The following is a 26,917-nucleotide window of genomic DNA, read 5'->3' on the forward strand; positions in this document are numbered from 1 at the left end:
TTTCTTTTTCTTGAGAAACAGCCCATAATAATGCAGTCTTTGTTGACCTAGGGCCTTATGTCTATTCTTAGCCTCATTTATCTCCTTTGCATTTTGTATGGTTTCTGAGTTGCATCAGTCAGAATTTAATGTATTGCTCCAGCTCAGCTGGTAAGTAACACCAAGGAAAGCAAAACTAATTTCTCTGCTTCTGCACAGTACTCCTGTTTCTAACTTAGAGTGTTGTGCTCATCTTCTTTGCAATTGCAAGGTTGACTTATATTCAGTTTGTGAACAGTCCATCAATACAAGTACTCTTTTAAAGAACCATTGCATAGACACCTAATTTCCTCATTTTGCATTTCTCTAGTTCTGTGTTATACAAGAGTGTTAAACTTTGCATTTGCCACTATTGCAATGCCCTGCTTATCCCTGTTGTTTCCAAAGTAATTCACAAAACCATCAAAAGAATTCTGATGCTCTCTGTACATGCTCTCTGACTGATAGTACTTTCAAATTACTTCCATCTTTTTATCATGCCTCTGAATACACAGACTCCCAGTTGATAATAAATAAACAATAGTTCCCTAAGGAGAGTTTTGAGTAGTTCTTGGGTGACCTAATTGCAGTTTATATATCCTGGCATTGCTTGAGAAAATGTTAAGCAACACTGCATTGTTATGATCAAGATACACAACTTGTGCTGCTCCTCTTGGATCACAAGGCCATTTATTCTGTCAGAAAATAGACTGATCTGATGTAACCTTCTCTTGACAAATCTACATTGGCTGTTGCTCAACTCCTGGTTAATTTTCAGGCAGTTGTGTATGGTGTGATACCTTACATGGGTTAGTGGTGGGCTTGGCAGTGCTGGGTTAATGGTTGGACTCAATGGTGTTACAGGTCTTTTCCAACCTAAGTGATCCTGTGATTCTATCTTGTGCTTTATATGTGCATTGCACATATTTTCCAAAGCATGAAGACAGAGGGAAGAAGCAAGGTATTTAAACACAGGTTTCTTGGGTCAACTGAGAGGCTAGCACCTAACTTCTTCAAAATGTTTTAAGTCCCATAGATTCTGGGTTTTGTCTGCTCAGAATGTGTCCACATCAGTATCTTAGGGCAGCCTATAGTATCACAAAAAATAATGGATTGTCTGTGCATAGGCCATGGAGTTCTGAAGCTGGCTAAGTCTGTAGGTCCTCGGCTATTACTATTCCCTTCTTTAGACAGAGGTGATACGTATGTGCTACATATGTATAAGTAGCATGTATAAGTTTGTATTTGTACTCATCATTTCTTCAAAATTCGTCTTTTAACTGTTCTGAAATAGATCAATATCTGGACATTTAACAGGCTACACTATCAAGCCCAGATGATTTGAATGCATTTAAGTAATATTTGTTGAGCTCCTTGTCTGTTCAAGGTCAGTTCTGACCCTTTTGCCTTTTGTTGCCGGAATTAATTGTATTAAGCACCTCAACCCAGTAGATTTGTGGTGAAGATTAATGCAAAAAAAGAGGAAGTTTTAACATTAGCTTTGTCTCTATATTTCTCTAGTATTCTCCCAAGTGTTGCACAGTGTACTTTTTCTTTCATCTTCTTCTTGCTTTTAATGTACTTACACAATTATTTCTTCTGGAGTTTGATGTGTCCTTTTCCAACTGTGTCTAATTTTGGCCCATTATACCATGTTCTGCTGTGGTATTCTTCCTTAGTAAGTTGACCTCGTTTCCATTCTCTGCATGCTGTGAGATCAACAGCGAGATCCTAACTAAGACAATGTGGTCTTATTGTACAATCCCCATTACTCCTTTGCAGGAGGCTTTGCACTCCATGTGGTCAGCATTGTTTATTTAAAGAACTGTGATAGTTTTTTTTAACTCCTTTTTCACTAGCACCATGTTCTTCAGGATTCTTCCAACTAATTCTGTACTTAGGAAGGATGCCTCCTTAAATCGTATTTTAAAAATTCTTTTGTAATTTCTTTCTTTTCTTCTTTTTTCACAAACATGCCTAATCTTTTATATTACTATCAGTCATGAATTATCATATCATCATTTTGCCACTTAAGTCAAAAATGTCAATTGTCAGCTAAATCTTCCAAGTCCTCCTACATACCATTTGCAGTTCTTGCACTAGTGTTCAACCATCAAAGACTGAAATAAATGTACCACTTCCATCACATTATCCTCTTCTTTAACCCCTTCTTTTATAAATAAATTTATTTTGGCAGTGATTTATTTGAATTTGATTTGCCCATACTATTGTGCTGTTTATATAAATACAGCATTCAGATTCTGAAGAAACAAGCAAGTCTGTCTATAGAGCATGTTCCTTTTCTCCACAAGGGCTGTTTTCAGTCACTGCTTACCTATTGCCATATCTCTAAATGTTCTTGGGGCATCACCATGTGTTGAAGATGACAAAACCATTCTGCCTTTAGCATCTATTGAACGACCACTTCATTATAGGCATATGTCTATCACTGCTGATAAAAATATCAATAGATCCATCCCTAGGTTCCATGACGATTCCTACAGCCTCCTACAGCCTCCTTGTCACTTCTGATCTGCTCAATCTCATGTCTGGATATATTCTTAGGGTGAAGGTGGAGGGACATCATGAACAGTGAAAATGGTAGGTTTTGCAGGTGTCATACCTACCAACACCTTCCTGAGGCTCATCACACAGTCTCTGTTGTCCTCATTCCCTCATTTCAGATGATGTAGGTCAAGTCAATACTTGAGCATAAAGCTCTCTGAAGTGTCTGCCTTCAGAATGTCAGTCACTAAAGTTGCTGTATCTTCAGATGCTCCATCTGCACTGTACAATAATCACAGGTCAGTGGAATGCTGGTGCCCAGCGCTAGAGAATCAAATTGTTACAAATTCATGTTACAAAACAGCAGTGGTGTCTCTTTGCACAGATAAATAAAATGTTATGTTTCCTGTGTGTGATATAAATGCTCCTAAATTTTTCATTTGTAATATTTTATAATCTCTAATGCAAAAGCATCAAAATGTATTTTCTCATATCTTCCATCTTTTGTAGATAATTTCTTTTACATACCTTTGGGAAAGTATGTGAATTATAGGATTTTTCCCCCAGATAAAATATAGAGTTAGTAGCAATTTTTAGAAAGGATATAAAAATGAGTGGTACTGGACCCTTCATTTAGATGAATCTTCACTTCCTTTGCTGATTTTTTTATTGCTTTTGTATTTGTATTTTTGGTTGGTTGGTTTTGGTTTTGTTTGGTATTTTTGTTGTAAGGCTGAGAGAATTGGGATGGCTGGGCCTGTGAAAAAGATGGGTGAAAACTTCTTTGCAGGGACTGTTGCTGTGGGACTGAGTGGTAATGGTTTTAAACTGGATGAGGGTTGGTTCAGATTAGATATAAAGGTTTTTTATGAAGAAACCTGGAATGGGTTGCCCATGGAGGTGGTAGGTGCCTCATGCTGGAAACTTTCAGGGTCAGTTTGGATGAGGCTCTGAGGCACTCGATGGTGAATGTGTCCCTGATAGTTCACTGTGTCCCTGCTTATTGCAGAGGAGTTGGATTAGATGACCTTTAAAAGGTCCCTTCCAACTCAAACTATTCTATGATTCCAGTCAATTGGCATGCTATTCACACATAAGCTTCCATATAAGAAACACAGTGTACTACACAAGAACTGTGTGCAGTGGATCATTGGAAATTTTATAAATACATTAGGAAAATCTTGAGTCATTTGAAAGAGATATAAATAATAGATTGACTAATTCCGTATCTTTGAAGATTCTAGCCAAAATCAGATAACCTACCAGTATAGACCTATGCAGTAATTGTTGTATAGTTACTAAACACCAATGTGCATCTTCAGGATGAGCTAAAAAAATAATCCCTGACTTATTTTCAGAAGAGAATTTTCAGTGGAACTTGGAGGAAAATAATTGTAGTAGTTGTTCTAGAAAGGTTACTCAATTCATTCTGATAAGAGTGTTTGACATTTGCTTTGTAATGCAAATTGATGCTGGGTTTTAACAGATATGTTTTGGGGTTGGGTGGTTTTTTGTTTGCTTTCAATAAAAAGAGGAACTTTCAAAAGCCATTGTGAATTCTGCATGAAAGTATTAATTAGAAAACATAATTCTAGCATTGTGCTTAATCAGAAAACCCCAGAAATTTAAAGCCCAACAGAATGAAACATAAATTTTCCAAGAAATGTTTGTTGTTCCAGCTCATTAACACACTGTCTCTGTTGGACAGCATTTTTTAAATACCATAAAAATTAACAGTGTATTTAAGAACTGCTTTATTGGCATGTTTCTCCAAATTCTAATTTAAAGCTGGTGGTTAATTATGCTGTCTCTATCATCAGAGCTTAGAGAAGCGAATACACTCTATGGCTTCAAAATTTCCACTTTAACTTATTGATTCAGGTGAAAAAGCATTCTCCAAGTGAAGTATGAAAATATTTCAATGGAGATTGTTAGCTAACATTATAAAAGGATGACCTCTTAGTCCTTCAAAGTTTAAGAGAGCATAAGAGATGTTAGCCTGATTTCACATGACGTGGGTATTGAGAAAAAGCATAAAAAATCTTTTTTAGTTTTGTTGTTTCTGAGGGACTTCTTCAAAACAACTAGACATAAAATTACTTGTGTTTTGTCTGTTCCAACTTGTTCAAACTCTTTTTCACTGTAGAAATCTTTAAATGAACTGAAAATGGCTAAACGATTGAACTTTTTGTTAACTTAGTTTGGGTGGCGGCATCTGCTTTCTGCATAGTGCTTTATTCTTTCTATAACATTTTCAAAAATTCTGTTTCATTTGCTTTATATCTATAGCCATTATGAGTTTCTTTAACATTTTTGTCCTCATCCTTTTCTCTTTGAGCTTTTTCTGGTTGAATAAATCCTTCCTGTTCCGTTCCCAGCAAATGTTTTCTTTGATCTCAAATTCCTAAGCAAGTTGGACGAAGTCACTGGGGCTGCAAAACTCTCTATTTCTTCCATTTTTAACATTAGTATCCATATGTGTACCAAGTCTAGATAATGATGATGTCTACTTTCATACATCCCTCTACAATATTTAAGCCTGAAATTATTCTTTCATGTCACGTTAAAATAGATCATTGTAAGCTTCTCCTCCAATTAATAAGTGTGTTTCCACATTCTGTACCATTAGATGTTCTTGTGTTTAGATTTTGGTTGTTCTAGCTACATAACTCTTCCATGAATTATGTGGACCCATGAACACAGGTCTCTGGAAAGGCCCTCCCCTGCCAGTTAGTCAGTGGCAATGACTACCATGCAGTCAGTCAGTGACTTCATGTTTAGTTTGTTGTTCTTACATTTCTTAACCTAAACATCTTTAACATCGTCTTTTCAGTCTTGTGGACATAGTTCCCCAGTATTTCTAAGCTTCTGCGGTTCGTTCCTAAAGTGGGCAGTGAAGTGTGCATCTGGTTTTTTATACAGTTTACAAATGGACTGTTATTCCTTTGTTAGTTGACCTATAATATTTTTTCTTCTTAGGTAATCAAATAATTCTCCCTTTTTGCTATTCTTTTGGGAGTTTGTTTCCCCTTCCCTTTTTTTTCTTTTACAGATACTTACTACTTGGCATTTTTTTCTGGTCCACAAGAACTAATGACCTTTACTCATGACCTTGCTAACTCTTTCTGTTCTGAGGTTCCAGCCTGTGCTTTTTTCTCAGGTGAACTAGATCAGGTGAATTCGTTTGGACCCTTTCCTAGCATTTAGCTTGGGGTTCACAGTTTCTTTTTGAAATTTTGTTAAGAAATTTGCACCCAGAAACTTGGCATTTTTTTTCTGAAGTATATTAGCCAACAAAAATAAAAGGTGGGGTAACTCTTCCTGCAAAGCTTGATTTTTCTCCTGTCCTTACAACAACAGGGTTACAATGAAGCTAATACTGTTCTTCTTGTATTCACATGGTAATATAACTTGGCAGTCTTTATAATGCTTTTCATTTATGCAGTCTGGTGAAATAGCTCAATCACACTTGGCTGCAGTTTCAAATTATGTTTAATGCAATCTGATAGTGGATTGCTGCTGACAAGTGGCAATCTCTTTCCACCTATTGTGGTACATTCCAGCTTTGCATGAAATCTAATAGAGGTGTGACCTTAGAATAAGTTGGATAATTTTGCTCATTTAACAGAAAGTTATTGTCCACAAATCATTACTTTCCTATGAGATCTTTGCATGTGGCTGGTGATATGGCTACACTGTTTGTCATCAGATGAGCCATGGAGTTTCAGGAGGTCCATACCTTTGATCCTGCAGTTTAATGTGGTTAAAAATTATTCAAATTTAATGTCTGTATGACTATTTTTTGCAAAACACTGCCAGGCTTAGAAAAAAAAATCTTGAATTTAATGAAGATTGGAGTAGAACATATGTTGGCAAGTGAGTGTTTCTATTTTATCTCCTTTTATGTTGAAACTTAAGGTAGCTTCAACACCTTTCTTAGAGGAACAAAGAGATGTTTGTTTAGTAAGTTGTGATTCTTTTCTTTGTGACATTGCATCTCACCTTTCTAGAAAATTGTGTAAGTGCTGGTTTTGACCCTATACTGGTTTGTTTGTTCAGGTGCAAGAGGGACTGGTATTTAAAAATCCCTCTTTAATGTATTAATTGTGCAATTTAAGTACTTCTGGCAAAATTCATTCGTGCAGGAAGAAGATAATGTGTCATAGTAGTTTGATTTATACAATAAGTACATGCTCTTTATCACCTTTCTCACCTCACTGGTTTTATTATCTTGCTGCTTCTGCTGCATGTTTCACTGTATCTTTCAGTTTTCCTCTAGTTTCAGCGTTAGTCATAGCCTACCTGTAATTAATATGCATGTGTTCCATAACCCACATCATGAGATGTATAGAAACCTTACATATCCAACCCACTTAAACCCAACTTCTATGACATGTTGGCAAAACAATGCCATGTAGCAGGAAAGCATAGGCAGCAGTTCTGTAAGTTCGTATCCTGTGAGGAACTCTACCACACACATATTACTTTCTTACTATAATGAAATGCCTTTAGCAATGCCTGTTTATCAGAGTCCATGCTAATTGCTGTTTCTCTGGCTACTACTTCACATCTTTCTGCTTTACTCCTCTGAGATAATTGTGGGACAGGATGTCGGCTAGGCAATGAGTAAATTAACAAAGACTTCTTGAAATAGGGCCTCTATTATCAGTGAAATATAAAGCTCAATGAGGTAACTGCATCGAAATATCATTCAGTGTTTCTGGCATGCCTGTGCCTTTCTGGGTCTTGTTTGAAACAGGCACTGAGAACTAGGGGATATTACTTAGCTAAATCATCTGCTAATATGCTGGAAAACATTCTGGATTTCACTGCTAGATTACAAATAGCGTTGTCAAACATTTATCTCTTACTTACCTGGCAGGATGTAAAATAGTGAGAGTGCTTGTTCTAGCAACATTACCTCTACTGCTGTTTCCTTTCTTCTTAATTTGCTACTTTTTTTTTTACTGTCTATTTATTATGCTAGAGGTGATACCCACTGCTAACTTGTTTCATATAATTACTTTATTCAATTATTAGAATTCTTTTGGAAACAGAAATATCCTCACAAGCCTGAAAATATACACTAAGTTTTGTGGTAAAAGACAGCTCAATAGTTGGATTGCTTTTAAAAAATATTGTAGAAAATACTGTGATTAAGACTTTTAATGTTGTCTTATCATTGCATATTTGACAGATGTAGAAAATACAAATAATTCTAATGTCCTTCTACAGATTTTACTTTTTGATGCCTATAAAATTATGAGTAGAGCTGTTTTCAGTTTCAGTGATGAGTTTATACCAGTTTCTTTTGTTAAGAAATGCCTGTCATCCACTCTGGCCAATACAGCTTATTAGCTAACATGAGTATTAGTTTATTTAGAAACACCAAAGTTACTGTCTTCATTGCATTTAATTAATTTGTTTTGTACCGTATTATAGGCAGATGCACAAGTACAATAATGATCTTGATTTTTGATTGCGTACAATGCCTCTAGACACAGTCTCAAGGCAGGGCTGTGATTAAAGCACATCAATCAGTTGCAAACTGAGTTATCATCAGTAACACTTATGACTGAAGAGAGCACATTGATGCTGGATTGGTTCAGTCCCATGTACAGTAACGACTAGCATGAAAATGCTGTTTTAGTAGTAGTCATTTTGTGTTCTTCCCACTGCCTACACTTCCCCCATTTCCCCTAATTGAAACTGTGTTTTGATGTGATCTTAGCTGGCGCTGTTTCTGACACTGTCTTCTGCTACCACGGCTTATTTTCTAGATGGGGAGCGATGGAGTTTTGCGCCTCAGTAGCTCCGCTCTAAATAACGAGTTCTTCGCGTACGCGGCGCAAGGGTGGAAACAGCGACTGGCAGAAGGTAACTCTCTGCTTGCTCTCAGGTCTGCCCAAGGTTAATTGTTTTTATGAAGAATGTCTCTTTTTTCTACATTTGAGAAATACTTTTAGAATAGAAACTGTAATAGACCAGTAATTCAGCAAAAGAGAAATTGCTGATTCCATTTTGAATTTGGAGTACGTTTTTGCAGCTTGCTGTGGCAGCTTATTTTGACAGTTAAAAAAAAAAAAACAAGTATTTTCATCACTGTCAGCCTTGGAAACATGAATGCATGCAACTAAACCCTGCCAATATACCCTTGAAATACTGATGGTATATGATGAATTAAATCTCTATATCACCCTTTTGGTTTTCATTAATTTCATTTGGCATTGCTGGATGATTGTATCAGAAATCACTGTATGTCATAATTGTATTTGCAATTTATAATTATCCGTATTAAATTAATCCTTGACAACTTTTATTCAATATGTTAGTATTTGTTTTTTAGGAGAATTTACACCAGAAATGCAGTTGCGCATCAGACAAGAGATTGAAAAGGAAAAGAAAACAGAACCTTGGAAAGAAAAATTCTTTGAAAGGTTTTATGGTGAAAAGTAAGTACTGAAGCAAATAAAAGGATTTTTTTATATTTTCTTTTAGGAGGAAATGAAAATATAATTCTATGCTTCACATAGCACGGTCATATGCTGTAAAACTTAATAAAGCAGTTATCAAGAGCAGTCATTCTCCAATATAAGAAGTTGTGGGTAGAATTATAGTCGTGTGTCTGCACTTGCATTACAATTGCATTTTTAAAGAGTCATAAGTCATCCATAATAATTCATTCCAAAGAGAGCTTAAGACACAAGCATGGGAATATTTTTAATTATCTTTTAAAAGATAGCATTAGGGCAATTCCTCCCTCCTGCAAACTATAAATACAGATGAGAAGACCAGTAGCAATATTTTTGTAATATGCTTTAATTTGTTTTATATTTTCTAAGCTATTGCAAAGTTACTGAAATCAAATACTTTTTGATTTTTTTAATGAGATGTCCCATTGGCCTGAGAAGAATATATAACATAGAAAAAATGTTAGCTAGAGACAAATGAAAGTGACAATGACTACTTTAATTTTAGAAGTGAGATGGAAAGAATAAATAAACACTTTTAACTGACTAAAATTAAATATAGTATCACTCCAGGTGCACAACTGGGGTGAGTCAGCACAATTTCATTGATGATGATGATGATACAGCAATGGCATTCTTCAGCAGCTGAGGATTCAGTGTTTATCTTCATTTGTTTAAAAAAAATTTAAGGAGATTCATATCTTCTTAAAATCCAAGAATTTTCCTTTTAGAAATTATTTTAAAAGCCAACTCATCAATACTTAGAATTATATCTCTGTTTTTAAAAATACTAAGAATTTATTATAAAGTATAAACTAGCTATTTAGCAATTACTGATTTTTTCTTTTTATTTTAAAGTATTTTTTAATTATATTGCAGAACCACAGAGAGGTAAGGTTGGAAGGGACCACAGTCACTCATCTGGTCCAAGATTCCTGCTCAAACAGGGTCATCCTAGAGCACATGGCAGAGGACTTTATTCAGGCTGCTTTCCAGTGAGGAAGAATCCACACTCTCTGGGAAATCCATTCCAGTGCTCAGTCACTGCATAGTGAAGTTCTTCCTCACATTCAGGTGGAATTTCCTGTGCCTCAGTTTCTGCCCATTGCTTCTTGTCCTGTTGCCTGGTGCCACCAAGTAGAGCCTGGCCCCATCCTCTTGACATTCTCCCTTTAGGCACTTACAGAAATTGATGAGGTCTCTTTTCAGTTACCTCTTCTCAAGGCTGAACAGGCCCAGCTCCCTCAGCCTGTCCTGAGATGCTCCAGCCCCTCAATCATCTTTGTTGCCCTCCCCTGGACCATCTCTAGAAGCTCCATGTCTCTCTTGTGCCAAGGAGCCAGAGCTGGATACAGCACCCCACCTGTGGCCTCACCAGGGCACAGCAGAGAGGCAGGAGCACCTCCCCAACCTGCTGGAATGCTCTTTGTAATGCTTCCAGAATACCCATGGCCACTCATTGTCCACCAGGACCCCATGTCCTTCTCTGCAGAGCTGCTTCCCCGTAGGTCAGCCCCCAGCCTGTGCTGGTGCCAGAGTTATTCCTCCCCAGATGCAGGACCCTGCCCATCTCTCCCACCTGTCAGGGCCCTTCTCAAGGGCTGCACAGGCTCTGGTGTATTGGCCACTCGTCCCAGCTTTGTGCTGTCAGTGAACTTGCTGAGGAGGCATCTACCCCTTCATCCAAGTCATTGATGAGTAAGTTAAACAATATCAGGCCCAGAATTGAACCTTGGGAGACACCACTAGTGATGGGCCTCCAAATACTGTCTGTGCCACTGATTACAACTTGCTGGGATCTGCCATCTGATCAGTCAGTTCTCAATCTTCTCACTGTCTACTCAATCAAATGTATGTGTTTTACATAGCAGAAAAAATGTTAAATGGGAACCATCATTACATAAATTGTCTTAGTTTTGCTGTCAGATGTTTTTCACTTAAGAAATCCAGAGGACAGGGAACCCTTCATATAACTGATTATCTTAAAGATTGACTAAAATGTTCCTGCAGTAACAGTACTACTTCTCACAATCAGGTGTCTTGGACCACTGGGAAATGTAGTGAAAATGAGGCAAGAAATGGACAGATCCATTTTAGTATTTTATTTTGTGCACCATTGCTAGATGCTTTCTCCCCAGTGTTTTTTCTACAGCACCTTATCTTTACATATAATGGAAATTCTAGGCTCTTAATATGTCAGACTGTCTTATTGTAAAGTGCTTAATTTCTTAGCAAACAACTTTGAGACTTCAGTTTAGTCCAGATATTGATCCTTTTAGTATCAAAAAATACTAGTTAGGTTTTCAGATAAAGAACATAATGGCTTTTCATTATGCGTGTCAATAGAAGAGTTGGTGACTAACCTTTCATTGAGGAAAGGGCTGTGTAAGATCCTGGTATAGGGCCTTCCACAAGAAGTAGAAGTTTATTAACAGCAATGCAGGAGTTCTTCAGTCAAAAATTGCTGTCACATGCGCAGAGAATGATGCTCATAATTCTGCAGAGCCAGCAGTCCTGCTGTGCTGGCTGAATGCTGGATATCCTGGTGCTTGGCAGATAATTGCTCAGTCTGTGATGATACATGTCATTTGGTTTCATAGGTTTCTGACATCAACATTGTTATGCAAAATGTCATATTCCACATCATTTCCATTTTGACTGAAGTATTGAATCTGGTCCTCCCTGCCCTATCCCCTGCTTGCACTGTTTCACTTGCATTCTTCTGCTTGGCTGTTATGTAGCCAGATGTACTTTGCTGACTTAAATACTTTTCCTCATTGTTTACTCACTGAATGGTAGCTTTTGCTGTAGCTTCCACCTTGTGTTGGTTCATGGGGCAGTCCTGTGCTGAGGCAAGAGCTGGACTCAGTGATCTTGTGGATCCTTTTCAACTCAGGATATGCTGCGGCTCCGTGATTCTCTTGCCTTCTTTCACTTTGGTTTTTAAACTAGCTTTCAGTATGATTGGGCTGTGTCTCTTTTCAGCCATGTTGGTTTGACTGAACTAGCAGAATTTGTAAGCTTCCCCAAGCTGTTTCTTACATGCACTGTCTGCAAAATGAATCTGTCTTGCAGGCTAACTTGCTCACTTTGCAGAGTAGTATTTTTGCTCTGACTTCAGTGAATTTGATCTTTTAATATCCCATAAGTAAATTCAAGTTTCACCTTCTACTTAGGGAAGGACTATTAATAGATGCAGAATCTCTGTAAGCATTTTTATGCACTCCACAGTTGATAGCAATCAAAGACTTTAGGGTGCTTTTTCCCTGTTAGCTCTCAGCATTGCATCTTGTGTTTGCTCTTTTCTGTACCCAGGCTGTTTATCGTGGCACTGTCAGTTGCAGTTTACTTCCATCCATTTTTGTTCTTTTTCCACTTCCTCATATTTGTTCATTTTTCCTCTCTCTGACTTCTTTCAAAATACAAAACATGCAGTCACTTATCTAGGATCAGCTGATGCATGTTGATAGAAATCCACATTCTTCTGGCTTGTTGCCCCAAGATTGCAAGGGTTATACTCTATTATGTCAATATATTATCTCTTTTCTCACTTTTGAGAGTTACATGTCAGGATAGTACTATCAGCTAGATCAAAGCTTTAATTTTGGGTAAACCTCCTCCAAATTTTATTGCTGATTTAATCCTTTTCTTACTTTGGTTCTTCCCCCCCACCCCCCCGGCCAGTACTATTTATCACAGCACTAGAATATCAGAATTCATATATCTTTGAGTAGCTTTTTGATTTTTTTTTACTGGATGACTGAGTGCCCTTACTTTACCAGTTGAATCCTGTCCTTAGCACTTTCATTGAAATCTGCTTGCTGCTGCACTCATATTTTTGTGCTGTTTTGCAAACTTTGGGTGTCTTTTTCTCTAAGGGAGAAGACAGATCAGCTGTTTATTTTGCAATCTGAGATTGCCTTAAACATGCTGATCTTGAGCCTTCTTCTTTAGAAAGCCTTTTTCTTCAGTTTCTTCTTCAACATGGTAGTATTTCCAATATTGAAAAAAATGATTCAAATTCAGTACATGTTCTGCTGGCCTTAATCTGCTTTATCTTATTTCACTTACAGTTCTTTATCTTCAATATGTTACAAGAATGTGTGTATTTGTGTAGTGTCCTTGTGACAGTTTCATTCACCTTTATTCTCTCCTTCATTCCTTTGCTGATTTTCAATCCATGAAGATAACCATCAAGCAGTATCTTTTCATGATGTAAACCAGCTAGAGAAAATAGACCATTGATTCAGTTTTCAGTAATGGAGTGGATTTTTTTCCCCTTCCCATTTTCCTGAGATAATTTTGGCTCTTTACACAAGGAATTTTAGAGGAAGTTACTCACCAAAACCCTGGTAAACTAAACTTTACTCACCTAAACTTACAACCTGAACTTAGACCACATGGGGAACTTATAGTCTATACAGAACAAAGGCACATCTTCTGAAGTGCATTCAGTGTGGGAATTGTGAATTTGCTGCTCTGAATTGCTCTCTAGAGGATCCTTCCTCAGCATATTGATGGCAAAGGGAGACTTTGTTCATTATTAGTGTCTAGTAGTAGGCAATACTAATAATTAAGAGTGCTTTTTGGGATGCCAGTTCCAGGCTGGGTTGGTTTGGGGTTTTTTTATTGGGTTTACAGCTCTCACTATAATACATGTGTTCAGTGTTTTTAAAATGCACAACCACAGATTTTGGTTTTTTGTGTGTTCTGTACTTTCATCTGAATAGGGCTTTCTAGCTCTGTATCCTCTGGCTACCCACTGATAAGCAATTTTGCTTCCATAGCTTCTGAATATCTTTTATGCTTGCTTGTTTCCATTTTATTCTTTATTTTCTGATTAAATGATGACAGAGATCTGTTTAGCAGATTAGAAGATCCTTAAGACCATGAAATTTCTTTTAAGGCCTCCCACCAAGCTTTTGTGCATTTTCTACTATTATGGAATTGCTGAGACATAAAGTCTGCTTGGAAAATCTTCCTAAAGGTGCTGAGCGTCTGTACTCCCACTGGCCTTAGAAGGAAATGAGGATGTTAGAGCACATACATTTTTCAAAACAACCTTTTTTTTTCATCTCTTGGCTTTAGTTTTGTTTTGGGGGGTTTTTTGATGTTTTAGTTCTGCTGATGTAATAAAACTTTATTTAAACTAGTATTTTCAGGATCAAAGATAAGAAAATCTTCAGAAGCATGCATAGTATACATGGTTCCTTTGCACTTCATCCCTAAGAATGAATGCATAGGTTGTAAATATGTATCTTTTACCTCCTTAAGAATGTTGAACTTCTTTCATATTGTCAGCTATGTTAACCCTAAAAGCAGGCGGAAGAGGGAAAAAGGGATTTCCTTTACAACTGCTCCCACTATGAGATGATGCAGTTGTGCGTTTCTTCTGCAATGGATGCTCAACCAGTGTTGCAATATTGTGCTGATATTTAAAAAAAAAAAACCAAAACGACAAACCAGGAATGTAGACAGAGAGGTTACTTATATTAAAAATATTAATGGCTTTTAACACTTGTAAGGAAGTCTCAGTAGTTAGGTTTCCAAAATACATAAAACTGTATATAAATTAGTTAGCCACCACTTAAGCAAGCCACTATTGTAAACTTGAAAATATGTATTTTTTGGAAATAAAAAATGTGGGTGAAAAAGGTTAGCCTATTCCCTTATCCTTAATGTGATGGAAATATCTATTTTAATTTCTGTTTTTCTTTAGGTTGGGAATGTCAAGAGGAGAATCAAAGAAGCTCACTGCAGTGCAGAACAATGATGAAGATGAAAGCAATTCTTTGTGCAGATCTTCTGGCACACCTGGTCCTTCTAAGCAAGCAACCTTTGAGGATCAAGAGGAGAAAGGTGCTAAAGTTCAAGCTTTACCAGAGAGAGATTATAGTCCATCTCGTTGTAGTATGGAGCAAGTTCCTGTCAAGGATCTAACAGCAGATTCTGAGGATATACTGATACCTGAAGAATCAGTAATTCAGGAGGAAATTGCTGAAGAGGTCGAGACAAGTATTTGTGAATGCCAGGAGGAGAATCATAAGCCAGAACATGAGTTTTCTGAGGAGTCTGTAAGTCCAGCTGGCACAAATGAGGAAACAGAGGCAGTACAGCTTGCAGACAGCACTGAGTCCTGTGTCATGATGAATGATGTAACTGATACTGGATCTCGCATTGAAATTAAAGTAGAGTTGAAGTCAGAATGCCCTCAGGAGGAGATGTCAGTTGTGATAGATCAGCTGGAGGATTGCATATCACCAGCACGATCAGCTTCATCCACAAACTCTGTCAGCGTTACAGCTGAGAAGGATTCTGAGTCTGCAAAAGACCTAATTGTGCCAGAAATGCAAAGTGCTGCTCTGGAAGGCTCCTTGTTCACTGGTGGAGGCATTGCAGTGGATATGGAGCTTCATAGTGACCCTGAGGAGCAGTTGTCTGAGAATGCTTGTATTTCTGAAACTTCCTTTTCCTCTGGAAGTCCAGAAGTTTGTATTGCCTCTCCTGGAGGAGACACTCAGTCGACTTCAGAGGAGCCCTGTACTCCAGCATCTCTTGAAACAGCTTGCTCATCTGAAGTGTCCAGTTCTGAAAATATTGAAGGTGATATTCAGCAGAAGGCCAGTGATGAAAACTTGAACACACCCTTAATGTCGGAAATCTCTCCGATGTCCACCTCACCTGTAACCTCAGAAGCATCTTTGATGTCAAATTTACCTTTAACATCAGAGGCATCACCAGCTTCTAATTTACCTTTAACATCAGAAACATCTCCAATGTCTGATTTGCCTTTAACATCAGAAACATCTTCAGTATCATCTGTTCTTCTAACTTCTGAAACATTTGTGACAAGTAGTTTGCCTCTTCCATCAGAGATATCTCCAGTTTCTAATTCCCCAAGCAGTGAAAGACTTACTCTGCAACAAAGGAAATCACCTTTGTTGGAGGACTCCCTTCCCACTCTGAAAGAAGAAAGCTCTGTCATTCCTAAGGTGGTTCAAGAAGAGAATCTTGTTCAGCCAAAACAACTTCAGAGTGCCCCTGAAAATATGAAAGTTGGTCCACTAACAATTATACCTGATACTTCAGTATTGGAAGAGTCCCAAAGCAAAAACCTCAGTCATCAGCCATGTAAGACACATTCTGAAATTGAGAAATCTTACATTGCATCTATCCCAGAACACACTCCTCCAGAGGTGATCAAAAATAAAAATCACAGTGTTCAGCAAAGAGGTGACAAGAAAGGTACACTCTTGCCCTCAGAGGTGTCTGTCTTATCAGAAGGATCACTTGGCAAAAATATCGAATTGCTTCCATCAAAGGCACATGATAAACTATATACCTCATCTCTAGAGAAAGCTGCATTCTCTGAAGTGTGCAGAAGTAAATCTCACAAGCTAACAGGCAGCACCCAAAGTCGTCTAGAGAGTTCACATTCTTCCAAGTCTTTAGAATCCACAAAATCACCAGAAGCAAGAAATGAAAGTAGAGACCCAGAGATCCCAAAGAGGAAAACAGCAGAACAGCACGGTTTTGGAATCTGTAAAGAGAAGAGAGCTAGAATAGATGATGACCTGCCTAATCGTAGTGCTTCTTCAACAAGTCCATCTGATAAAGAACAGCCGCCCAGAGAGGAACCCCGAGTTCCACCCCTTAAGGTAAAGTAATGAATGAACAGGGTGGCCTGGAAACAAAATGTTTATTATGTTCCTCTGTGAACTGCATACAAGCACAGTACATGGTATATTTTTTGGGGATGTATAAGGGTTGTTAGTACTGGTGGTTTTGCTTTACTATTACATTTCCACCATGCCAAATTACTTCTGATACAGATATATCTACACTTGTTCAGTAGGGGTCAATCAATCTTTTCCTAAAAGATTGATTTTTTTTGTGGCAGAGTTCTCCAGGATCCATTGGTTTAATCCAATTCAAGATCTTCCCCACCACTCACATGCAGCACTTGTTTTTCTAATTTTGTGCTTGTTCCCATCTGTATTTTGTGCTTGTTCTTCTGTGGATGTCTTTTCCAGCAAGCATGACTAATAGATGTTATCATAACCAGTACTTAAAAAACAACCAACACCTTAATCCAGCAAGAGAACCAAGAGCCAGAGTAGTTGAAGATCCTTTTGCAAGCCCAAGGCTTGGGGTAGGCTGAAATATAAGATTTCCCTGTAGAATTAACTGGAAACAGCTGGAAACAGACCTATCGGGGGAAGTATCTGATATATATATATATATATATATATCTTTGTTATTGCCAAAGCAAAGAGTAAAAAAATAACACCACCTAAGCAAGCACTTGTATGTGTATTATTCTGCTATGTAAGAAAGTATATTTCAGTTGAAAAGGGTTTTTTTCATAACAGAGAGTTCTGTAGATTCAGTTATATATAGGCTTAGTGTTTTGAGCCTTTTAATTTCATACTTGATGACATCAGCCAAGTTTAAGATCCAATTTACTGTATTTAAGCCATTGACTTTGCAATACTAGTTCCTGATTATTCAGAAATGCCCTTTTCTGCATTTATTTTTAACTTCTGCAGTCACTGAACATTGTTAATATGGCCAGGAGGGCAAATAGACTAATAGGCTTTAATCACTAGTGCAGAAGCATATTTCAGATAATTTATTTTTAAGAGCAGTGATGCAATTGGAAGCTAGCCCCATTCTGAGTTTAGTGATATTCTTTCATATTTGGAAGGTTCTATCTAGCCTAATAAATTCTAATAACTCTCTAAGCATAAAGAAAATAGATCACTAGGGAATAAAGAAAGGTCATTACTATAATAAAAAAAATAACCAACTACTTAGAGCTCTAGGAGTTCTGGTAATGCAAAGTGGGAACTGAAGAGAGTTGCTGCTGAAACTGACAGCAGAATGTTTTGAAGAATTGTGAGCAGTCAATTCCAGTATGCTTTTTGTGTAAAAAAATTTGGCTCTTGTATCATCTCACCAACAAACCCCTATCATTTGTAATTAAAGGAGGAAAAAAGAACCCAGTTCTGTAAGTCATTCTGTTGTATGGCTGTCACTTCCCATCATATCTTATGACTACTTTTTCTACAAATACTAGTTTTCTACTCAGTTCCTTTCAGAAGATAAGTCATAGCATTAACCACTAAGTCCTATTGCTAGAGACAGCCAGTAGACATATGTCCATTTTAAGAAATTGAATTTTTTTTCCAACCTTGGGGTATCCTGAGAGAGTGTATGAGTTACAAAGTGGTTCCAGGATTCTTAATCCTGAAAAACTATATGCCTAATTGGAAACATCCTAATAATTCCAGTGATTTTACAGGTTATTGTTTTGCTTAAAGTGCTAGGTATTTAAATTTTTAATATTTGTGAGTTTACTCTTTATAATCTTGAGGATTTAATTTTTGAAGTGCAGTAATGTAAGAGTTATCCAGGGATGTACTTAAAGTGAGCCTCTTAAAAATGCAAGTGAGGAAAGAAAAGGCATATCCTTTAGTGATTTACTTTTTTTACACCTCTTAAATACTCCATCGTGGAAGCTGGAAAACAGGCTCAGTGGAGATACCACTACATCCTGTCTAATGGCAAGATTTGTTGTCTGGTTTATGAGCAAAACACAGGCTTAATCACTGGTGACCAAGGAGAAGAGCATTACATGATTGTTACTTTTTCACATGTTTGCAGAAAGGGGTTGCTTGCAAGTTCTTGTCCAGTATCACTGCACAAGGTTTGCTGATCATCTCAGGTAGATGCACTGAATATAAAACAGGTCTGACAAATTGTATCTGATAAGCATCATGTTGTCATCCAGCTCAATCTTTCTTCCTGTCAGAAGGATCAGTGTGAGTAGGCTAATGCAGGTGTCAGTTATTCACGCTGGAGGATGATAAGATATTGAAACATAAATATCATTAAGTTTTAGCAGGTTTTTGTCCACCTGCATTGAACAGTAATTCCTTTCATTACCTTCCTCTGACCCTTAAAGAGACAGCTGGTTATTTAAGTGAGTTGATGATCTCATTAAAATTTACTGGGTTTTTTTCTTTTTCTTCCTTTAGATCCAGCTTTCAAAAATTGGACCACCTTTTATCATCAAGAGCCAGCCTGTTTCTAAACCAGAACCTCGAGTTTCCCCAAGTACATCAGTCAGCAGTGGGAGAAACACTGGGGCTAGAACTCTGGCAGATATCAAAGCAAGAGCTCAGCAAGCAAGAGCCCAAAGAGAAGCTGCGGCTGCAGCGGCCGTGGCAGCAGCTGCCAGCATAGTCTCTGGTGCAATGGGGACCCCATGCGAAGGTGGGAAGACAAGAACGCTGGCACACATCAAGGAGCAAACAAAGGCCAAGCTATTTGCAAAGCATCAAGCCAGAGCTCATTTACTCCAGACTAATAAAGAATCAAAGTCACAGTTCAGCTCAAAGGAAAGTAGTACCTCATCTCTGGAGATACCAACGACTACTGACACGAAGATTGAAGGTTCTACTGGTGTCATTATAGTTAATCCTAACTGCAGGTCCCCTAGCAACAAGTCTTCTCATCACCGTGAGACCACCACTTTATTGCAGCAGTCCCTTAACACAGCTACGTTACCAGAAACTGCTGCTGAGATACCTGTGCACAGTTCTGATGAAAATATACCTGTGCCACAATTGTGTGAGAAAATTATTTCATCTACCTCTACTGAAAGTAACAGTGTGCCAGTGCTTTATAATAAAAGTTCAGTCTCTGTGTGTGTTTGCAGCACTGCTATGTCTGGAGCAATTAAAGAACTTTCTTTTGCAAGTTCTGTTGATAAATCCTCTGTGTTAATGTCTGTTGACAGCGCAAACACAGCAATTTCAGCCTGTAATATGAATATGCTGAAAACCATCCAAGGGGCTGATACTCCATGCATAACTGTTGGACCAAAATGTATTGATAACAGTAATGCACCGGTCTCCATAGACAACACAGTCTTATCAAACACCATCGATGACAAAAGGTTGCCAGTACCCAGTAGTAATGTGAATACCGCGGTCTCCGGTCATTATGCCACTGTGCCAACTTCATCTATTGCAAGTAATTTGCCAAATCATCTCTCTGGTAGTTCTGTACTGATTCCCCCAGTGGGGGCTACCAACAGATTTCCTTCTGATAAGATAGCCATAACCAGGTGTAGCGAGCAGAGCACTGTCTCCATCCACACTACTGTCAGGTCAGCTTTAAGTTGCAGTGAGGCCCTTGCAGCAGCAGATTCTGTTGCAAGGCCACCTATCGCAATGTTTACTGGTAACATGGTGACAATAAACTCTTATGATAACGCTACTAAATTGAATGCTGATCTCTTAGAAAAAAGCTCTGGAGCACGAAGCCGAATGGATCTCTCTGGTAAATCTCATCCACTGAGCTTTACACAAACTGCCATGAATAGGTCTATACCTTGTAAAGTCATTGTTGACCACACTACGAACCAGAATTCCAGTCTGTCACTTTCTTCTTCTATTGAAAACACAGAGAACAGCATTGACCTGCAGAGCAGACCTGTAAGGACAGAAGCTGCCTTACAAAGTATAGCTTGTCCTCAGGTGTCTGTCATAAGCAGGCCTGAAGTGGTTGCTAATGAAAACCTTGAGCACAGTTCCAGCTTTATCACCATTACAGCAAAGCAAGACAGCAAAAACTTGCAGGCAGGTTGTTCAAGTCTTCGAGAAGTGCCTCTTGCTCCTCAAGATAAATTAATTGAGGCGGTTACTACCAGCCAAGGCTTTGCTGAGCAACTAAGAGGTCCTTCAGCACTGAAAAATGAAGCCAATGCTGCCTGTGCCAATCAGTACAACACCAACAATAGAATTTGTTGGCGTGATGAGGAGGCAATGAATACAGACCAGCCGGTGGTCAGCCATCTTACCTCTGGTAAGCATAAGGAATACACAGAGCAAAACTGCTTGAAAAATGTCAAAAGTGAACCTTCCAGTTACACACAAATTTCAGAACTGCAATCCAGGAGTCTTTTGACAAGCATTGCTGTTCCTGTTAAACTGGAAACTAATGAGACTGACAAGTGCTTCAGGATGGACACCGAGGATTTTACAGGACCTGAAATGCCTGCCCAGAGTGCAGAAATAGCCACGAGTGTGCAGCCACCGCAGACCTCCAAGACATCCATCGCGGACTCCATGGAAGACTCCCTGTCCCTGACAACAGAAACCCTAAAGAGAGTTACGAGTGCCGGGGGCTCCAGCTGTCGCTTGTCGTCAGTGGAGGCCAACAACCCCTTAGTGACACAGTTACTGCAAGGCAATCTGCCTTTAGAAAAAGTGCTGCCGCAGCCCAGATCAGGAGCCAAACTAGAAATTAACAGGCTTCCCTTGCCTTTGCAAACTACCTCAGTATGTAAAACAGTAGTGGCTGAGAGAAATATCGTTGAACATGCTTCCAACTCTCCTAATCCAGATGGTAAAGGATATACAGCAGGCAGCATAGCCCCGCTACAAATCAGAAAGCGTGAAAACCATCCGAAAAAGAGGATGGCCAGGACTATAGGGGAACATGCTCAAATTAAATGTGAGCCTGGGAAGGTGTCAATGGACACAGATGTTAAAGTGGCTCCTTGTGTAATTAGTTCCAGCATGAATCAGCTAGGGCATGGACAGCCATTTAAGCAGGAGTGGCTTAACAAACACGCCATTCAGAGCCGGATCGCTCACAGCCCAGAGATCAAGCAGCAGAAGAGACCGTTGCCTTCATGCAGTTTCCAGCAGAGCTTATTTCACATTGATAAAAATGGCAGCTTTCACGCAGAAGCCAGTACCTCACATAGACAGCATTTTTACCAAATGTCCATGGCTGCGAGAGGCCCCATTCCTACGGCAGCTTTGTTGCAAACTACTTCAAAAGGCCCACCTGGCTGCAACTCATTTGCTTTTAGCAGGCACCTGGAACAAAAGGGTTTGGGAGATGTGAATATTTCTACAGCAGCTCACCAGCTGAGGCTAGGAAGTGTGTTTTCCCCTAATATTCAAATTAAGGAAGGTGATGACATTGCCAGTGCCTCTCAAACTCTGCAGAGTAAAACATTAACGCATCCCCCTGCTCCCCCTCCGCCCCTGCCACCTCCTCCCCCTCCTCACCCAAATGCAGAAGTCCCCTCTGATCAAAAACAACCGACAGTTACTATGGAAACCACTAAAAGACTTAGTTGGCCTCAGCCAGCAAGCATCTGTAGCAATATAAAATCTGAACCTATTTCTTTTGAGGAAGGTTTAAGCAGCAGCTGCGAACTGGGCATGAAACAAGCTTCCTATGATCAGAACGAAGTGAAAGAACAGTTAAAAGCGTTTGCATTAAAAAATGCGGACTTCTCTTCCTATTTACTTTCTGAGCCACAGAAGCCTTTTACCCAACTTGCTGCTCAGAAAATACAGACGCAGCACCCACAGCAGCAGCAGCAGCAGCAGCAGCTCTGTGGAAATTATCCAACAATACACTTTGGTAGCACAAGTTTCAAAAGGGCGGCATCTGCAATTGAAAAATCGATTGGGATTTTAGGAAGTGGTTCAAACACTGCCACAGGCCTGTCTAGCCAGAACGCGCAGATCCCGGTTCAGAAATTTGCTGACAGCAGCAACGCCAACGAGCTGGAACTGAAATGCTCCTGCAGGCTGAAAGCCATGATCGTGTGCAAAGGCTGCGGAGCTTTCTGTCATGATGACTGCATAGGGCCTTCCAAACTGTGTGTAGCTTGTCTGGTGGTGCGGTAGGAGCTCAGTCAAAGATGCAGTATCCCTTATAAACATGGGAGAGCAGGACAAAGGAACAGAGAAATTGGAACAGTTTAGGCCACTAATGGTTTGCAATTAGTGGATTGATTTTTTTTAACTTTTTGTTGTTGTTGTTTATTTGGTTTTTTGTTTTGCTTTTTTTCTCCAACATGGTGCTTTCAGAAATTAGTTATTCTGCCTGAGTGCCATTTTCTGGGAAGAAGAGGAGACCTGTAGAAGTAGTTTAAAAAAAAGATAGCCTTGTTACTGAGGCACCTATGAGCTCTCTTGCTGTGCTAAAAAGAAAAAGAAAAATGCATTAATGCATGTAATTCGTAGCTTCTATTTATTTGCACAAAGTGCAGCACATTTTTTCTCCACTGTTTGATATTTGATATGAGCTGCAGGTTAAAGATCAGTGGAAGAATAGCACTGTAAGAAGTGGAGTAACTATGCAGAATGAATAACACACTGAATAGCAGCTGGTGTGAGTGGGGTAGTGGCAAGGTGTGGGGTGCCGACCATTGTAGATTCTAAGTCAGTTTGCAGTCTTTTTGCTGACAAGATTGTTTTCTTCAATTGACTTTCACTATCTAGGGCTAAAATGTAGTCACTTCACCTAACAAAAGAAATTTTAAAAAGGAATTTAGATGGTTAGAGAAGTTTCCTTATGTGCCTGCCAGGGACTGTGGAACTCAAATCTTACTCATCATCTCTTCTTTGTTGATTCCTTAAGAAAGATTTGTGGTGAGTTAGCAGGACCAACACTGGAAACACATTGGCGAGTCTGGAGAAGGTAACTTCTCTGCTGGAGATTAGAAATCTCTTTTCTCTTCCTGTTTCTCACTCAAATGGTCTTTATTTGTATTTGTCTCTCTAATCTGTCCACTAGGTTTGTCAGTCCCAAATATATACAAAAATAAGGTCAGACATAGGTCATTGGTTCTCGAGGTTGTAGTCTTTTTGTGGCCTAAAAATGATGTATTCTTCTGATGAATGAATAAGGAAAGATTTTAATTGCATATTGGTTGAATGTTAGCTTATCATTTTTTTTCCTCTTACGTGAGTTACTCTATTTAAATAACATCTGAGAGTTTTGCCATTTAAAGTAGTTCTTAGAAGTACTTACAACACTGACTTTTTTTCTCTCAAAGAAAGTCAGACCCCTTCTAGAAATTTGGAAGCGAAGTGTATTTTTAAAAGGGATACTGCATCTTTAAAGTAACCTTCAGTAGTTATCCAGTACTGTATTTACATTCAGGACTATAGCTGCATTCCAGATGTGCTAGCCACCATAACAGCAGAAAAGAAAAATGGTGATTTTGGAGTCCTATTCACCTAAAAGGAAAATATTATAAAGGGATAAAGCACATGTAGTTGCTGGGGAGATGAAAACACCTTGGGTTTTTCTTTACTCCCACTTCCAAGAACACAACATGTGGAGTTCAAGTCACCTGCCAATATGTGGTTGGGTCTGCCCAAATGTCAGCATCAAGAGAAACAGGTTTTTTTACCATCGCAGTAGAACCTCACTAATCCAAAGACCTTACAGCCTGCCCAAGAAAACTGATTTTCCTTGCACAGTTTTAAGAGAGCAATGTAGTAAGAATGTGTGAGATGTAAGACTGCTTGGTTTCTTCGTGCAGTGAAGTGTTGCATTCTGAAATACCAATGTGAATGATAGAGCTACATTTAGGAAATGAAAAGTATGCTGTATTTTAGAGCATACTTTTTTTGTCTGATCTTTGTTTGTGTGCTTTTCATCAGCTGTAACTGGTCTCCCTGGCTCAGGGGCATATTAGTGAGGTTCTGCTGAAGGAAGGAACCATATTTATTTTCTTGCGGGACCATTTTCACGAACATGATAAATGCCGTTTGTTGTCTTAAAAGTGAGCTGGAATATCTACAACATACATTCCTGTCATAGGAAGCTCTATGGTGCACCTTGATGTTCTCTTTTATTGTAATTAGCAACACATCAATATTATTTTTGACACTGTGTGGTACAAAGGCCATTTGTAATAACTAACAAATTTGTTGCTGATACAATAATATTTTCTTTTTTCTATACAAAAGTGCTCCTTAATATGATGTGAACTAAGGAATGGCTTCTCAGCACTTTCAGGTCTTCTGGTAGGAAAATAAGCCAGCTAAGCAAAAACCTAAAAGTAACCAAGTGAAAATTAGCATCCACTGCTATGCCAGCTGCTGGTGAAACAGCAACTGGGCAATACTCATGAGTAAGCATGAGTGTAGTCAGTTAATATATATCAGATTCATAGTTGAGGAGCCTTTGTATTGGAATTGTATTGCATTGTATTTATACTTGGTAGAGCTAGGATCTTCTATTTAAAAAACAAAAGAGAGCAACCAGTCTTAGACTTCTATTTACCTATGTTTATATAAGCCTGCTGGGAATCCTTATTTCTAGCTCAGGTTTTCCTGTCCACAGCACATAAGTCAATATTTGTTTGTACTTGCATCTTGAAATAGTTCTTGTATTGACTGGCATAATACAGAAATAAATTCTGGCCACAGTATAGTTTTCCTTTGTTCGAAGGGTAAGGGGAGTGACTGATGTGGTAGGTCACTCATTCATGTCATGTTGTCATTTTTGTATCAGGATTGCAACTTGCATGTGTGAGGTCATGATAAAATGTATTTTAAATGGCATTAGACTGGATGGTGCTATGTTACATTATACAACTGACCAAACTCTTCCATAGTGCAGTTCCACTCCTTTCATTTTGGAGTCATTGGAGATGCACCAGGAATAAATTCAAGCAATTAGTTAGCAATGGTGGTGAAATGTTGTTACAGAATAGGTTTAGGGTATGAAAATACTCAAAAGCAACCACGGTGATGCGAGAGCCTGATTGAAAACCTTACGTGGATTTTGGTATCACACAAATGCCTAGGGAAGAGTGACCCTAGGCCTTTGGTAAGAAGACAGTCACATTTAGACATTAATTTTGAATTACTCCTTTTTTTTGTTGTTGTTTGATTGTTCAGGTTTCAGGCTCAATGTCATTGTGTTTTCTGATGACCATGCCGTTTGCACCGTGGGTTGTTAATAGTTTATGCACTGAAAAGTGGTGGAAGAATTACTTAAGAACACACTGCTCTGTGTTTGTGTGTACGTACGTATGTGTCCCAATGTCCAGCATGTATAATTTACCTTTTTTTTGTTTTTAAATCTCAAAATTTGTCCCCCTACTCCTACCCCTGGAGCAGCACTTTTGGATGAGAGGGAGAAACGCTTTTTTCTTTCCTCCCTCTTTGTTGTTTTAATTGCATACCTGTGAGATATGCAGATAACGTTAGGGCATTTGCAGTGAGTGTGTTTGTGTGTTTCTGTTCCGAAATACTTTTTCCAAGCAGAAACTCCCTTTGAAATAATGTTAAAAATAATTAAGAAATGGTGAACTGGACGCTCCCTGTTTGCATTTTATTTATCTGCTGAGATCTAGTACACGAAATAGCATTTAAAAGACAAAAATAAAGGTTGAGCCATAAAGCGAAAGGTATATTCTCTGTACTATAGGCTTTCTTCTCGAGGGTGGTGCATGTTGTCAGGGTAAGCTACAGAAGGTGCAGACGGTTTTTCAGGGCCCTGCAATTCCTTGCACAGTTTTTAAGCTGGTGCATATGGTGCTTTATAATGCAATTTCTGAAGTAAAATTACCTTATGCTGCACCCCCTTCCCCTTGTGAACACACGCACAATTTCAGAATCGTTATTGTAGCCTCTGGTTTAGCAGTTTCTCCAAGGTGTGGTGAAGTACCAGGATAAACACTCGAGATGAGCTGAGAAGTGTCACCAAAAGGGATCATTTTAGCTGACGCACATGAAGGGCCCTGCTCTGAACACTGAATGACTTCTGCAGTCTCCTGGCAGCAGCGCAGCAGCTCATCTTCCATGGCTCTGCGGAGCACTGGGGGGGAAGCAGCAAAATATTCAGTGGCTTTATCATGGACCTGTGTGGCTAAATGTTTCTGAATCTATGAAATCCTGTTGTCTTCGGTCATCATGCTTTGTCACTGTAAAACCAACGAAAAGAAAAAAAAAAGCATTTTTTAGTCTAATTTAAGGAGCTGCTTCTTTTATAGCACATAATATTTCGCTTTGTACTATATTTGATAGTTAAAGAATAATTTAGTCCGTAGAATAACTTTGTTGTATTTGTACTGTTCATGAATGTTA

The 26,917-nt window shown here is 38.7% G+C and overlaps 1 protein-coding gene across 1 annotated transcript in view; it reads left to right on the forward strand.

Moving 5' to 3' along the window:
* The window catches only part of ASXL3 (ASXL transcriptional regulator 3), a 124,656-nt gene extending 98,811 nt beyond the window's left edge, over nt 1–25,845 (forward strand). The window contains exons 9-12 of the mRNA XM_066562794.1: nt 8,304–8,400; nt 8,870–8,975; nt 14,713–16,651; nt 19,034–25,845. Of these exons, the coding sequence (XP_066418891.1) occupies nt 8,304–8,400; nt 8,870–8,975; nt 14,713–16,651; nt 19,034–22,714 (5,823 nt within the window). The 3' untranslated portion in view covers nt 22,715–25,845. The remainder of the gene's footprint in view (nt 1–8,303; nt 8,401–8,869; nt 8,976–14,712; nt 16,652–19,033) is intronic.
* Nucleotides 25,846–26,917: the final 1,072 nt, after the last annotated feature.

This window comes from Molothrus aeneus, chromosome 1 (assembly GCF_037042795.1).
Source record: "Molothrus aeneus isolate 106 chromosome 1, BPBGC_Maene_1.0, whole genome shotgun sequence".
Classification (NCBI taxonomy): Eukaryota; Metazoa; Chordata; class Aves; order Passeriformes; family Icteridae; genus Molothrus; species Molothrus aeneus.